Source organism: Benincasa hispida, chromosome 3 (genome assembly GCF_009727055.1).
Source record: "Benincasa hispida cultivar B227 chromosome 3, ASM972705v1, whole genome shotgun sequence".
Taxonomy (NCBI): domain Eukaryota; kingdom Viridiplantae; phylum Streptophyta; class Magnoliopsida; order Cucurbitales; family Cucurbitaceae; genus Benincasa; species Benincasa hispida.
This window is the reverse complement of record NC_052351.1, coordinates 69,245,201-69,262,184: the sequence shown is the minus strand read 5'-3', so window position 1 is coordinate 69,262,184 and position 16,984 is coordinate 69,245,201. Positions and strand designations below refer to the sequence as shown.

At 37.5% G+C, this 16,984-nt stretch overlaps 1 protein-coding gene across 1 annotated transcript in view; it reads left to right on the top strand.

Annotated features, from left to right (window-relative positions):
* Nucleotides 1-5,174: 5,174 nt before the first annotated feature.
* The window catches only part of LOC120073243 (CBS domain-containing protein CBSCBSPB3-like), a 28,745-nt gene continuing 16,935 nt past the window's right edge, over nt 5,175-16,984 (top strand). Inside the window, exons 1-6 of the mRNA XM_039025969.1 lie at nt 5,175-5,624; nt 5,733-5,904; nt 6,015-6,147; nt 6,777-6,947; nt 7,973-8,051; nt 8,149-8,262. Of these exons, the coding sequence (XP_038881897.1) occupies nt 5,476-5,624; nt 5,733-5,904; nt 6,015-6,147; nt 6,777-6,947; nt 7,973-8,051; nt 8,149-8,262 (818 nt within the window). The 5' untranslated portion in view covers nt 5,175-5,475. The remainder of the gene's footprint in view (nt 5,625-5,732; nt 5,905-6,014; nt 6,148-6,776; nt 6,948-7,972; nt 8,052-8,148; nt 8,263-16,984) is intronic.

The following is a 16,984-nucleotide window of genomic DNA, read 5'->3' as shown; positions in this document are numbered from 1 at the left end:
CTGACCCGTTTACGAAGGCTCTCGTGGCTACAGTGTTTGAGGGTCACCTACGGAGCACGAGTGTACAGGATAGCCTGCGGCTGAACTAGGGCAAGTGGGAGATTTTATTGTATTGGGCTTTTATGCCCTAGTTTATTGTTTTGTACTAAGTATTTTGTACATCCCACTTCTCTTTAGGACTAGTGGAAGATTGTTGGGGTTGATACCCTAAAGTCTCGTGTCCTGTAGTTTGTAAACAATATATACGAACATCTGTATTGTTAATATATGATATTTACTTCACATCTTGTTGTTTTACTCAACTACTTGTTTTATTTGCTTTACCACAAACCAATAAACATAAAATCCCTGGTTATCTGTATGTGACTCTAGCATGTATGTGGTGACATACAAGTGGATCATGTCTTGAGTGATAACCAAAATGGTCTGTAGTAAATGAATAAAGGAAGGAAATCTTATCCGGGTAATGCTACGGACGCGGCCCACTTTGTGGAATGGTCACAAGTGTTGTGACTTGTCACAAATGGTCTGATCTTGGATGACCATAAGTAGCATGACCTTAATCCTGAGTGAGTTGGGAACTCCTGCTATTTAGGGCGATCCTTTTATTTATATGGGTGCGAGTGGTCAAGTCGTCGATTCAAACCTACCATCTTGGGGATTCGTCTGATTTTGGAGTTGGGAACTCAGCTACACAAGATGGAATTCACTCCTTCCCCGAGGCAGAGGTAAGTAGATAGATGGCTCCCTTATGAGCTAATTCCAGGGCTTGAACGATGTGGCGCCACACACCTTCTCTTGGCCCGAGAGGTATTCACACATAGTTGGACTATGTTGTACTGTTCATTAGAGGAATCAGTGGTACTTAAGAAGTGAGATGTAACTACAGGGGTAAAACGGTAAATTGGCCTAGCTGTACTTACGAGCATCTGTGAAGGGTCATTGTACTCATGATTGGTATATCCGATGGACACAAATATATATCTGTGGTAAGAAGAATTCAGCTGTTGGTCTTTAGTGGAATCACTGATAGTTAATGGATGGTGAATATCGTGGCTAAAGAGTTTAGTCAGCTATTCACGTACCGTTGGAGCTTCGAGTCACAGGTTCATTAGGTCACCTGGGTAGCTTTGATAAAGTCGAGAACCAGTGTTTAGGTTAATTTGAAATGTTCAAATTGACAAGAGGAAGTTCAATTATATATGATATAATTGGATTGGTTAATTATATATGATATAATTGGCTAAATGTATGAGATACATTATTTTGGAGGAAATTAGATATAAATATGATTTATATCAAGTAGAGGAGAAAATACTATGGTAGATATATGATATCAAATTATAGGATATAAATATAATATGATTATTTTTATTAATTAAATTAATTTATTAAATATTTGATAATTAACCGATTAATGCACGTTCGGACGTGGTAAGTGGGGTTGCGAAGGTTATGGTAACTAGCGGGTTAAAGCAATGAAAATAGTTTACATTTAATTATTCAATCGTGCATTTCGTATCGCAAGCGCCCAAAAGAATCCATGAAAGAGCGATCGCGAGAGCCTATACGATAGAAGCTCATTTGTCTAAACGATCATCTACTTCACGCGTTCTCTAAACGATCGTATACATCTTTTCTAAACGATCGTTCAATTTTTCCTAAACGATCGTATAGCTCTACTATACGATAAGCATTTCCGCTATACGATAGCAGAGTTCATCTCCCACTTGCTTATTGTCTACACGACGCCTTCTCCTCCGTCCTCTACCAAACATCACCAGAGCCCACTCTTTGGGTTTTTGATGCCGAGGATACCCGGGTTTCTCTTATGGTGGTGTCGTCCCCGCAACATTGTTCGTGTACATTTGGATCGTGCTGTTGCAGTCGACAGAGTTGCCGGGTGCTGGTAGATCGGTAGGAGGTTTCCGCTTCTTTGGGTTCAGTCATTCGAAGAGTGTCTTCATCTGGTATGAATCCTTTTCTTGTGTTGTATTGTATTATGAGCATGCCGATTATGAGTTTAATATGCTTAACTGTTTGTATGGAATGTATATCGTTTATGTATCGGTCACTGCAAAATCGGAGCGATCTAAACCCGCTCATGGAACTCTCGGTATGAGATCCTTCATGTATAAGATCGAACTACAAAATGATCAGTCTCTTTATATAATGCTGTTAATAATAGAGACTTACGTTTCACTAGGATGACCATAGGTGACATGACCTGAATTCTGAGTAAGTTGTGAACTTCTGCTCATGAAGTCGGTCTTTTGATTTGTATGAGTGAGAGTGGTCAGATTGCCAACCCAACAAGCCTACCATTTTGGGGATTCGTCTGACTGAGGAGTTGGAAACTCAGTTACATAAGACAAAATTCACTTATTCCCCGAGGCAGGGGCAAGTAGATAAATTGCTCCCTTAAAGGTTGATTCCGGGTCTTGAACATAGTGGCCACACCCTCTTTTGGCTCGAGAGAGACTTGGTCATAGTGAGACCATGACTTATTGTTCATTAGAGGAATCAGTGGTACTTAAGAAGTTAGATATAACTACATAGGCAAAACGGTATTTTGGCCCAACTGTACTTACAAACAATTTATGAAGGGTCATCGCACTATTGATTGATTATATTCAATGGACACAGAAATTTATCTGTAGCGCGAAGAGTGCAGTTGTCGGTCTTTAATGGAGTAACAAGCAATTAACAGATGTTGGGTAATTTAATTAAAGAGTTTAATTAATTATCTAAGTACCGTTGAAGCTTCAATCTACAGGTCCATAAGGTCCCCAATGTAACCCAATAATGACTTAATCTTTGGATTAATTTGAAGTGTTCAAATTAATTGAGGGAATTTATTATATATGATATAATTAATTATAATGTATTTGATACATTATATATGATAGGAATTTGAATATGATTTAAATACCAATTATATGAATGAGATTCATGTAATTAAATATAAATATGATTTATATTGAGAGGAGTTAAATCTTTGGATATGATCAAAATATCATTTATATGGATGAGATTCATATAAGTGAATTTAATATAAATGTGATTTATTTTAAATGCCATGTATAGTTGAGAGATAATAAAATCTATAGTTTATGTTGTATTTGATGCAATACAAAACTGTAGACTACATGTTATATTTGATATAACATATAGTGTATATATATATATATAATAAAGTATTTATAAGTATATATATATATATATATATATATATACATTTTTATTAAGTTTAATTGAAATTTAATAAAAATAGGAGTTATAACTCTTTCCCTTTATTCTCTCAGTGACTAACGTGAGATTCAAGAAATTGTGGAATCATCTTCTTCCTTAATTCTCTAAGAGAAGAAGTGTTCTCTCTAAGGAAGAAGACATACAAAGAAGAAAAGTTCTTCTGATCCCTCTACTCCTCTCCATATCCTTCCCTCTTCCAAGGATTCAAGAAAAGCTCACAACTCTTGCTTGAATCCTTTATCCCAAAGAGAATACAGAGGGTTCTCGAGTGGTGGTGTCTTTGTGAAGAAGGAGATTCACGTGGAGAAGGAGTTCAGTTCGTAACTTGTATGAGAGATTTCTTGAAGAAATGGTTCTTCAAAGGTAAGGATTTCTGAAACTCTTTTGTAATTTTTTAAAACATGTTGTAATTTTAAGTAAATGCATATCTCGTTGTTGTTTTACTGTAAAACTTTATATTCAATAAAAATAGAATTTGAGAGATCTTTGCTTTCGCTCAAATGTTTTTTTCCGAAATTTTCCTTCATTGCCATGCTTAAATCTATCAGAATACTCTTGTCCATTGCTTCATATTATGACTATGAGATTTGGCAGATGGAAGTCAAGACTGCCTTTGAATGAAAATCTTGAGGAGACCATTTACATGGAGTAGCCCGAGGGATTCAAAACCCAAGGTCAAGAACAAAAGGTTCGCAAGCTTAATCGGTCCATTTATGCACTAAAGCAAGTTTCTCAATCTTGGAACATAAGGTTTGATACTACAATAAAATCTTATGGCTTTGATAAAAATGTTGATAAGACTTGTGTATCCAAAAATTTTGATCNTAAGGTTTGATACTACAATAAAATCTTATGGCTTTGATAAAAATGTTGATAAGACTTGTGTATCCAAAAATTTTGATCACTACCTATGAAAGCGTGCCTTTGGGTTCACCTCTTATGCTTATGCCTATGGTATGTGATGTACACCCGTGTCTTGATAGAAAGACTTAACGATTATTTAGGGAGCCTAATAATGGGTCATTTACTAAGAATTTTTTATACCCACTTTTTCTTATGATATATTTTTCAGGTAAGGATAAGGACAAACCGTCAAACGACAAGAAGAATCTGTAACCGCGCCAATGGGACCAGATAGAAACTTCTGGACATGTTTTTTATGTTTTCATATGTTTGGAGTTTTAAAATTATGGTTCTTATTTGAATTTACATTTTAGGGGATCCCAATCAACAATTTTCAGTTATTTAGATTTTTATAAAAGTAATTTATTTTATGAAATTCTTTTTATTTTAGTCATGTTTTGTGAAAGAGTCAGTTTTGAGATTTATACATGAATGTAGAAACGGTCCAATACTAGTCCTAGAAAGTTGAGTTGTTACATTTACTTATGATATGCATCGCACTGACACTTGGGGATTTGTGATAGAAAAACATAAACTAATTGACGAGTGGAGCGTGCTCAATCCAATTACGTTTGAAAATTACGTCGTATCGTTATCGTTACTTTTACTATTATTGTTACTATCCTAAAGAAAAAATTATGAATTTTAACACTTTTACTGTTACCGTTATCATTGCCGTTTGATCATCAGAGGTAACGATAACGATAATAATATATGTGACAAAATTCATAATTTTAAATAAACACGATTAAAAGTAATTCAATTACATTTTCCAGTCAAATTCTTTGTAATTAATCCATCAATAGAATTCCATCGAGGTTATACTCATTTTTATTATGGTTTGGTAGGTGACCTTAATTTAACCATTATATCGTCCCTTTGCTCAACTTTGAAAAAATGTATGTAGCTTTGTAGAAACAAAACAAAACAAAAATCCTATGCGGCTGTTTGTCAGCCAACCCTTCGCTTTTGTTTTATTCGCATATCCTTGACCCAACCATTTTCATAAATTAAAGAAAAAGCATAGATAAGTAAATGGAGAGTTACGTAATTTTCAAATATCACATCAGGCGAGGAACGGAGGTGGAAGAGGAAGAAGAAAAGGTCGCGGCGGTTCACGGTTGCGACGGTCGGGAGAGATTAGAGAACCACCGTAGCCTTCATTCAAACCTCTAATCTCTCTCTTTGGTCGCTTTCTTCCTCCCAAATCAACCTTTTCAATCCCAATTCTACTTCCATTAACCCTTTCTTCATGTTTAAATCCCATATCCGAATCGTTTCTCAACCAAATTGAGCCCTAGTTTCACTGTTTCCTTCAACATGACTACTCAACTCGTTCCTACGGGAAGGAGGAACTCTCTCGCTCAGAAACGCGCTCCTTCTACCTCTACCAGGAAGTCTGTTGCCGCCGATAATGGTACCACTAGTAATGGCAATGTTCCCAAACCGGATTCTCCTCCTCAGTTGACGTGAGTCGCCTTTTATTTATTTTCTTTGCATTGTTTATGCGTTGTTGTTTTGAATTTTGATGATGTTATGGCGGAAATGACTTTGGTGGGGTTCGTTTATTTATTTAGATCTGCTGCTGTTGGGGAAAGGACAGTGAAGAAGCTGAGGTTGTCAAAAGCGCTTACGATTCCTGAGGGGACTACGGTTTCTGAAGCGTGTAGAAGGATGGCTGCTCGTCGTGTTGATGCTGTGCTGCTGACGGATGCGAATGCTTTACTTTCGGGTATTCTTACCGACAAGGTTTGTTCTGGGACGTTGTTGTTGTTATGTTGTTACTCATTCCCTGTTTTCTCCTGTATTTTGATTTAATCGTAGTGTTTTAAGTTGGTTTATGGTCATGATGCTCGCAGGATGTTGCTACCAGGGTTATAGCGGAGGGGCTGAGGCCAGAGCAGACTGTTGTATCGAAAATTATGACACGGAATCCCATTTTTGTTACTTCAGATTCACTTGCTATTGAAGCCCTTCAGAAAATGGTCCAGGGTTTGTTTTCCGTATATTCATTCTTTGTCGTCATATACTCGAATGTCTACAAGGACTTCCTTTTGTCTTAATGACTCATGGCAAATTACCTAGATAAGTGGAGGGTGTAGGGAAATAACTGTAATTAGTTGAAGTTCAAGCTATAATTCATCTAAGAACTCCTATTGTAGTTGTATTTTGGACTATTTTTAATCATTTAGGGCGTGTTTGGGGCAAGGACTATCCTAGACTATAATAACCATCTCGTGCTATAGTAAATACTATTTTGTATTTCCCAATTAGCGACACTCAACACTATTTTAAAATCCTCATTTGCTACAATATTTACCATTTGCTACAGTTTTTACTATTTTACGTTTATCATTTTTTTATTCTTTGCTATAGTCTTTACTATTTCCTTCTCAAACTAAAATATTTTACACCTCAAACACATACTATTAAACTAAAATAATTTACACCCCAGACACAAACTATTATAACCCAACTATAATAACTTAGGATTATAATAACCAACTCCTTACCCCAAACTCCTTCTTAGTATTTGTTCATAATGGGTTCTTTCCTCTTTGATTAAATATTTGAACCTGATCACTTAAGCATCCTACATCTTTACCCTTCGTTTTCAATAGGAAAATTCAGGCATCTTCCTGTCGTTGAAAATGGCGAAGTTATTGCTTTGTTGGATATTACAAAGTGCCTCTATGATGCCATATCGAGAATGGAGAAGGCTGCAGAACAGGGTAGCGCCATTGCTGCTGCTGTTGAAGGAGTGGAACGCCAGTGGGGAAGTGATTTTTCTGGTATGTTGTGCCTGTTAGGTGCTTCTCTGGGTGGATCTTGTTGTGTCTGGATGTGTTTTTCTTTTTCGTTTGTCTTTCCTTATTTTTCCTTTTTTTGACTGGTGTTATGGTGGTGGATTCAATCAAATTTTTAAATGTCCCATAGCTTGAAATAGCATTCTCATGAATGTTAAGGGAAGGATATGCATGGATCCTTAGATATGATCAGGGATTGGCTCAATTGAAGTAAATTTTAATGTCTGATAGTAATTATTGCTATGCAATGCTGCGAATGATATTGATGTTAGATCCAACTGGAGGTCTAAACATGTATGATTTTACTATTGAATGTAGAAGTGAAAATCGCATCTCTCTCTATTCAACTTCTAATGACAAAAGGATATTTATCTATGTTCACCAAGAATGTAACTCAGAATTAGATGAGTGATTAAAAGTTATATTGTTGCTATCTCTACTTGATTTCTAAAGATAGAAGGATGTTTATCTAAAATTTACATGAACTGGAGAAAGCATTGTTGCTAGTGAACATTTATATAAACATAATTTGAAATGAGTGATTCATTTTCTAATTCATGAGGAATTACTTGTTTGTTTGGTGAAAGCTATACATCGTCAACTTGTGTACATTGGTGGATTTCAACTTCCCTATATTTGCTTGAATATTGAATATATTTCAATTTCATAAAATGTCAGCAATTGTCTTACTATTTTGAATTCCCTAGTTTGTGATGCATAATAATAAACTTTCTATTATGGAATTGTTCATTCATCCATTATTGATTAATCCACTCTATGATTATAAAACTTTATATTATAATGAAGACTAATTTATTTACAATGACTTTGACTACAATTAGTGGGATACGCATGATGCTTAATATGTTCATTGTAGAAGTAAAAGCCCTTTGCATTCACTTGGCGGTCATTACAATACCACTTACAAATCCATATTATTTTATGTTCTTTAACAAATCATTTTCATATTAGGTTTAATTTTCACTAAAATTTTCTAATCATCATTTCAGCTCCTTATGCTTTTATAGAGACGTTGAGGGAGCGGATGTTTAAACCTTCCTTATCAACCATCCTTTCTGAAAATACAAAGTACTTTGTCTAGCCTTCTCATTTCTCTGTAAGTTGAAGAAGATATGTAATACACCTTTGGATGATTACCAAGTTTTGTAGCTTTATATGTTTCCAGACCTGCAATTGTCTCGGCATCGGATCCTATATATGTTGCTGCTAAAAAAATGCGGGAGTTGCGAGTTAATTCTGTTGTCATGACAATGGGAACCAAGATTCAGGGGATCCTCACGTATGACATTTCTATCTAATATTTATTCTATGACAATGTTTCTTGATTCTTGTTCCTTATAATTTTTAACTAATAAAATTCTTCTTTTATAAAAACTAGATATATTATAAAAATAGAGGGTGAAAAAGGGCACCCTTGGGAAAAGGGTTTGATTTTTTTTTTTTTTTTTTTTGAAATGGAAACGAGACTATTCATTGATATAATGAAAGAGTGTAATGCTCAAAATACATGAGAGGAAACAAAGAAAAAACTTCAAGCATGCCAGTACAAGGCTAGGACCAAATTACATCATAGAGATAAACTCTGGAGAGAAAATAAAACAATCCAATTAAACACATCATTCAAGAGAAACCCAAAATCTAGAAGACTTAAACTCGAAAAAGCCTGAAACAAATAGAAGAAAAGCTTCCACCGCAATATCTTTCAAATGTTGAACTTGAGATTGATGAGCCCACTAAGCATGATGCAATCTTTGAGAACAATTAACAGCTCCAAATATCATCACCCAAATTGAATATTTACTCTTCTAGGACAACTTGATTTCCACAAGGTTTTAAACAACTTTGTATCCATGGATGAAGATGCAGTCAATTTCTTGGAAAATGATTTAACCAAAAACTGCCCAGAATTTTTCAAACTCCAAACTCTTCTGTGTAGATAATCAACCTCAATGAATCAAACCCCAATCACAAAACAGAGCCAAAATAGTTAAAACCAACCTCTTCTGAATAACAACCACAAAACTCTTCTTCTTCTTCTTCTTCTTTTTTTTTTTTAAAGGAAACATGTCTCTTTATTATGTTAATAAAGTGAGACTAATGCTTAAAGTACAAGAGAGTTATACAAAGAGAGTGAAATATGAATCGTATGGATCAGGAGTTGCACGTAGGCATCTCAACTAAGTTGACACCCCTTTAGCGCCCTCATCATATCCTACAGCTGAAACTTAAAAGGAAAAGAATCCCAGGCTAAAACTCAGCCCTTACCAACAAAAAGAAAGACAGCTTCCAAGCAAAATACTACAAACAAGAAAAACAGCTTCCAAGCAAAATACTACAAACAAAAAGCCACAAAAAGCAGAAAACAACTTAATTCGATACATGACTCCATTATTGGGCTGGAAAAATAAAAGCTGGCCAATTTAAGCAGAAATCCTGAATAGAATAGTCTTCAAATTGCTTCGACGTTTTGCACCACGAAGAGGCATTCCTACGGGCAACTTCAAACCGATCCAACCAACAAAGGGACCTATCATGAAACATTCTTTGATTTCTTTCAAACCATATTTCATTCAACAAATCCTTGACCGCATTGGTCCTAATCAATCTGGAATTTCTATTTAAATGTGAACCAATAAGGAGCTGCTGCAAGTTTCCTTTGAAGTCATTACTAGAAGCCCATGATAAGTTGAACAATTTCCACCAACTGTGTTCAGAGTAAGGAGAAGTGAAAAAGAGGTGTTGTGGGTCTTCTCCATGCTGTTTACATAATGAACACATGGATGGAGAAAGATAACTAGCAAGCTGCTTATGTTGCATTATTGAAGAAACATTTAGGTGGCCAAATATCATTATCCACACAAGAATGTCGACATGCCTTGGGCAATTGGACTTCCATAAGACTTTGTAAGTCAATTTGTCCAACGGGGAGGAGGGAGATAAATGTTTTGAGAGAGATTTTACTGAAAAAAATCCTGTTACCTTCTAATGACCACGATCTTCTATCAAAGGCATCTGTCACTCTCCTATTTGCAAGCTGGCCAATCAATCCTTGAAACTCCACAATTTCCTCCTCCGTGGAACGTCGGAAGGTGACTGACCAAGTGGCCAAAGAATTATCCCAATGGTTCGCTACTGATCCTTTTGGAACTAATGCTACTTTATAAAGTCTTGGAAATTGGATGCAAAAAGGAGTTGTACCTTCCAATTATCTGACCAAAAAGCAATCCGTCTACCATTTCCAAGTAAGGTAGCCAAAGCATCCATCTTCAGCCAAGTTCTGGAGATGCTAATCGAAGGACTTCTCAAGCTCCTTCCATCTCTACCCATCGTGTGTCAATTGTAAGAGTCTATACCATGGATGCTTCTAACTACCTGATACCAGAGAGTCTTCCTCTTCAATATATCTCCAGCCCCACTTGGCTAAGAGGGCCAGATTTTTTGCCTTAAGACCCCCCAAGCTGAGGCCTCCTTCTACTTGAGACCTTGTAACAAGGTCCCATTTCACCAAATGATTGATCTTACTACCATTATGGCCTTCCCAAAAGAAATTCCTCAAAATTCTTTCCAAAGTTGAGATGACAGTTTTTAGCATTAAGGAAGTTGACATATAATGTGTGAAGATTGGATAAAACTGACTTACACAAGTGTGAAGACTGGATAAAACTGACTTACACAAGGTAACTCTCTCCCTTCTCTAGATACAGGATATCCTTCCAATGGTAAACCATGATACAGGATAGGTAAAGTTCAGCTTTACAATTTAACCTTGTAGCTGTAGACAGCAGCTCATTATCATCCACATTCACTCCACACAAGGCTGATTTTTCCTAGTTTACCTTTTGACCTGAACACCATTCAAACAAATCAATAGCTTGCTTTAGTTTTTCAAGCATATTATTACCGAATTGCAAAAAATTACTATCAAACTTGCAATAAATTAATGCGTTGTCTGCAAATTGAAGTATGGAGACATGAACCCTGTTCTTGCCCACCACAAAACCTTCAAATAGCCCATTTTGATGAAGGTTTTCCACCAGAGCTCCCACGACTTCACTAACAAGAAGAAAAAGAAGGGGTCGCCTTGCCTAATTCCTCTTGATGCAAAGATTCTTCCTCTTGGTCTATCGTTAATGAAAACTGAGTGTCTACGATTCTTGACACATCCCAATATCCACTTGATCCATTTTTATCAAACTTTTTATTCAACAAAATCTTCTTAAGAAAACACCAATCAACACGGTCGAATGCTTTCTCAAGGTCTAGTTTCATAATCCATCCTTTCTTCTTTTTAGTTCGATACTCTTCCACCACCTCATTTGATATCAAAATTGGGTCCAAGATTTGCCTTCCTTCTATGACGATACTTTGTGTTGGAGCAAAAATGGAAGGCATAACTTTTTTCAACCTCTTAGCAAGAACCTTAGCAATAACCTTGTAAGTTAAAGTAGTGAGACTAATAGGTTGGAAGTCCTTAACAGCAGTAGCATTCTCTTTCTTCTGAATTAGGCAAATAAAATTTTCTTGAATGCATGCATTTAGTTTGCCATTCTTGTAAAAATCTTCAAATAAAGAATGGAAGTTTGGCTTTACTAAGTCCCAAGACTTTAGGAGAAATTCAACTGTGAATCCCTCTGGGCCTGGAGCTTTACTCTTACCGAGTGCCTTCAATGCTGACTTCATTTCTACCTCTGAAAAACTGCCGTAAAAATAGCATTCTGATTTGAAGTAATACACGGCCAATCAAAGTTCAAGGGCATGTGTTGAATTCCGGGAATTCTAGTGTATAAGTGCTCGTAGAATCCCAAGATTAGACTTTCAATCTGAAATGACTTGGTTGGTTCCCCTTGACCATTTACCAATTCAGTAATTAAATTCCTTCTCTTTTTAGCTGCTAGAAACCGATGAAAAAAGCTTGTATTTTCATCTCCCAACCTTATCAAATTCAGCTTACTCTTTTGCAATAAGCTTAGCTCCTCTATCCTGTATAAAGACATCAATTCAAGCCTTCAAAGATGTTCTATAATCATTTTCCAGATCAGAAAAATTGACTGTTTCAGCCAAAGCATCCCATTTTTCAATTTCTTTTAACAACTCCTCTTCTTTTCTTTTTTGCAGCTCCTAATATTCAGCAAACCAGGCTTTAACTGCACTTTTCACCTTTCTCATTTTAGTACTAAGAGCAAAACCAGCCCATCCAACAGAGCTACAGCTTTTCCAAGCCCTTTCAATGATCTTGGAGCATTCTTTATTTTGCAACCATTAATTGCAGAATCGAAAAGGGGAAGGACTCCAATTGGAGGATCCAATTTCAAGTATCAGAGGGAAATGATTAGAAAATAATCGAGCTTGTGGGCTAACTCTAGTATTTTCAAACTCTTCATCCCAATCTTTAGTAACAAAAAACCGGTCAATTAGTGACGTTGCAGCAGAACTACCTTCTTGGGACCAAGTGTACCTGCCTCTTGGAAAGAGGAACTTTCAAGAGTTTAGATTGATCAATAAAATTATTAAACTTCCTCATACCTTTGATGACTCTACCAAAAGGAAAACGTTCATGAGCCCATCTAGTGATGTTGAAATCTCCTCCAATGCATCATGCTTCTAGACAATACGCTAAGAGGGAAAGCAATTCTGGCCAAACATATTTTCTCTCCTTACATTTGGCCCATACACCTTTGTAACCTAACATGTCTTCTTGCACACTGTAATGCACTTAACTGAAAGTGAATATCCTCCTTTGAGAATTTCAGCAACCGATAGCTTACACTTGTCTCACAACGTTAATCTTCTTTCTTTGACTCTTGTATTAAGCAAATCATGCCAAGTCTAATTTCCAATACTCCATGTATATTTCTAAGTGGACGAAAGTTCCTAGATCTGGTTCTAGTTGCTAACGAGGTTATGGAAGACTATAGAGCCAAGAAGAAAGGTGGGGCCAACAGTTGGAAAAAAGTGGGGCATTAATTCTGAGTTGGATTGGTGTAGATTGACTGAAGAGACTCAACTTTTCTCAAAAGCGCCACCCTTCAGCCAAATGTCCGTGAACCTTAGGACTTGTAACAAAGCTCTTTTAGCCAAATGGCTGTGACATTTTTCCGCCGAGTCCAATTGTCTGTAGGATTATTGTGAAAAAACATGGCCTCCATCTTTTCGAATGGTTGGCTAAAGGGATTAAAGGCACCTATCGGAATCTTTGAAAAGATGTCTTGGGAGAGCTCCCTGCCTTTGTTCTTTGAGTCCAGTGTGTGGTGGGGGAAGGGGGAGAGATTTCTAGGAAGATCACTGGTCGGGGAAGAGACACCTCTGCGGGTTATTTCCCCGGTTGTATCATTTATCTTCTTTTAAAGATTATTTTGGGATTGATTTTTTTGTGTGGATAGGGAGCTCTTGTACGTTAGCCTTCGGGTTTCATCGTGCTCTTTTCGATTGGGAAATGGTGGACGTGGTGGCTCTCCTTTCTCTTCTTGAGAGTCACCCTTTTTGTCTGGGGAGGAGAGATATGAGAGTTTGAAGCCCTAGTCTTTTGGATGGGTTCTCAATCAAATCTTTTTTCCAGTGCTTGGTTAACCCTTCTCTTCTGAGTGAATTGGGCTTTTCGTCGTTGTGGAGGGTTAAGGTTCCTAGAAAGGTGAGATTCTTCACTTGACAGGTTTTTCACAATTGTATTAGTATGTTGAATAGGCTTGTGAGAAAGATGCCCTGCTGTATTCTTTGTTGGAAGGCAGAGGAAGACTTGGACCATATTCTTTGGCATTGTGATTTTGCGAGGTTTGTCTGGGATTCTTTTTTCCAGATGTTTGGCATGATGTATGCTCATCATAGAGATGTTAGGATATGCTCGAGAAGTTCCTCCTCAATCCGCCGTTTGGGGAGAGAGGCTGTTTTCTCTGGCGTGCTAGTGTTTGTGCTATTATTTGGGTGTTGTGGGTGAGAGGAATAGCAGGGTATTTGGGGGGTTGAGAGGAAGGCTAGAGAAATATGGTCACTTGTTCGTTTTCATGTTTCTCATTGGCCTTTGATTTTGAAGGCTTTTTGTAACTATCCTTTTAGACGTGATTTTGTATAGTTGGAGTCCCTTCCTGTAGAGGGAGACCCCTCTTTTTTGTGGGCTTGGTTTTTGTATGCCCGTGTATTCTTTTTCATTTTTTCTCAATGAAAGTTGTTCTTATAAGAAAAGACTTGTCGAAACTCTTGTGACAAATTTCCTAGACCCGGGTGCACTTGAGGAATTAGATCTCTATTTGCTACATTTTCCCCAAGTTCCTCCCCGTGTTCCTCATCGCCTTGCATTTCCACATTCAAAGCACAAATTCAACGAGGAATCCTTGATCCTCACTCTTCGAGGTCTTTGCCATATGCTTTAATGTTACTTTGTCTTTTGGTCAAATTGGGATCCCCTTTCAATACCACTGTCGAATCACCCATCTCACACTCATTGCGAGTCCTCTCCAATCCACCTTTGTCACTCCTAAGGTAAACAACCACTGCATACTTCCACCCCTTGCAACCGTAGTGGCAAAAAAGCTTTCCACAATTGTAAGGTCTCATACCTTTAGCATAACTCCCTTACAAACCCCCTTGATCTTTACGACTGTGTCCATACTCAAAATAACTCCATAGTTCGTGGTTTCAAACAGAGGCAATCCTAGTTCGTCCACAACATGTTGAGCAATAAAGTTGTGCGTTGTGCGCAATCAATCAGAATGGTCACCATTCGTTCATTAATAGTACCTCGCAACTTCATGGTGCTTGGATTCGATAAACCAACCATTGAATTTAAGGACAACCCTACAAGATTTTCCACCTCCTCGACAGTTGTCACTATCGCTATCTATAATTTAGGGTGTTTCCTTCACTCATCTTACGAACAATTCTGATTCATGGTGTTTGGATGCACTCTCCTGCATATCCTTAGACTTACAACGATGCCCGGAAGTAAAGTTCTAATCGCAACGAAAACATTATCCTCTTTCTTTACGCGCTTGGAACTCCACATCTAGTAATCGGCGGCTAGGTCCCTCTTTCTTAGCACTTTTGGCAGCCGAAGATCACAATGTAATCATCCTCATCGGAAATGTTTCAGTCAGCTTCGACACTTCATGCTTGATCGTCGTGAGTTTGCTTTTGGGATCTATCCTTGAGCTTTTCCCCCATTTTGGGCTTTTACCTTCTTCCTACCGAACCAATTCCTGGTCTTCTATTTTCTGGGCCAAACGCATCATTTGGGCAACCCAATCGGTTCCAACACATCTAACTCGGCCTAAATCACCATATTAAGCCCTTTGAGGAATGTCTCCTCCGATACTTCATTTGTGAGCTGTGTCATGGGAGCTACCAATGTATCGAACAAATTCTAGTAACCTCCACTGTAGTCTCTTGCTTGATTCTCAAAAGCTGACCGCACACCGCTCCCGTTCTTGCCGATTGGAAATGTGCCAACAACCTCTATCTTAAGATCTCTTCAATCAGCTAACGATTCCCTCTCCTCCTTCGATTAGTACTAGTCGAGAGCTACACTGTTGAAGCTAATCACAGATACACTGAGTTTTCAGTATCAGAGAGCTTATGGATATGAAAATACTTGTTGGCGCGAAAGAGCCACAAGTACGGATCCTCTCCCTTAAACATGAGCATCTTTGCTTTCTTGAATTATCTATGATTCGTTTCTCCTTCTAGCTTCTCCTTAATCGCCGATTTTAGGATTTCATCCACCCGTTGTGATATCTCTTCTCCTCCTTCCAACTTCGATTGCAGTGTTGTTTCCTTACCCATAGTCGACTCTCTACTTCACCGGAACATCGTAAGCTCTACGTCAACTTTGCTAAAAGGTTCATAGTCTTGTCGAAGTTTTTCTGTTGTTGTTCTACTTGAATACTCAACTTCTCCATATTCTTGGTTAGGTTTGCTAACGATCTTTAAACTTCCAATATCTTCTTGACTCCTTTGATCACTTCAATCTCCTGGTCGATTGCATCAACACGTTCTTCAAATTTCTTCTCCATCTTCTTCGAATTGCCTAGAATGAAATGCTCTGATATCAATATGTTAGGTAACCCTTATAAGTCACTATTGAAGTAGAAAAAGAAGACGACACAAGGAGTTTACGTGGAAAACCCTAATTCAGGGAAGAAAAACCACGGTAGAAAAGGACTTATTATTTTATGTCATATTTACAATAGACCCAATCTCAGATATAAATAGAATGAGATGAAACCCTAATTTAGCAAATATAGTAAAAATACAAAAATGCCCTTAGGGCTAATTCAACGTATGTCAACAGTTACACTATGATGTTATTGAATGAAAAAAGCCCTTAGGCAGTACACTCCTCTCTCTCTATGAGTGTTCTCTACTAAACTTAAAGCTGAAAATGAAATACCTCCCGTACTAAGATATAAAACCTCCCTAGAAGATGCTCACCACGCTCACAATGGTCCCTCCCTCACTTCCACAAAATAACTAACTCCCTTCCTCAATTTCCTTGCTACCTCTTCTCTTGTACTGATGTATGATTGGGGGTGACAGAAGATGAGACCCTAGCTGCATTCAAAGAAGAAGCACGCACGACAAATTTGAAATCCCTTAGAACCCTAAGCAGTGTCATGCATGAGGAAGTCGTGCATGGGGAAAAAAATGACAGCCATCATGCATGGGGAAAAAGACGACAGCCACAACTTCTTGACCCAACCCATTCTACCCAGCCTGCATGATCCATACCTTTCAGACATGGAGTATGTTTTTTTCCAATGTAGATCGAAGTGACCTAACCCAACGAGAAGCACAAAAGTCGTCTTTAATTTGTTTTGCTCAACTTGCATGCCCTAGGCCCTTGTTTATTAACAATTTCACATTGCCGAAGACCATCTTACATGAAGAGTTTCGAGGGGTTTTCTTCTACATGTGATTTTTGGATGAATTACCTTCTGATTACAACTCTGATTGAGCTTGAATGTAAAGGGATCAACATCTTTTATGGGTTTATGACAGATGGAAGTGTTCAA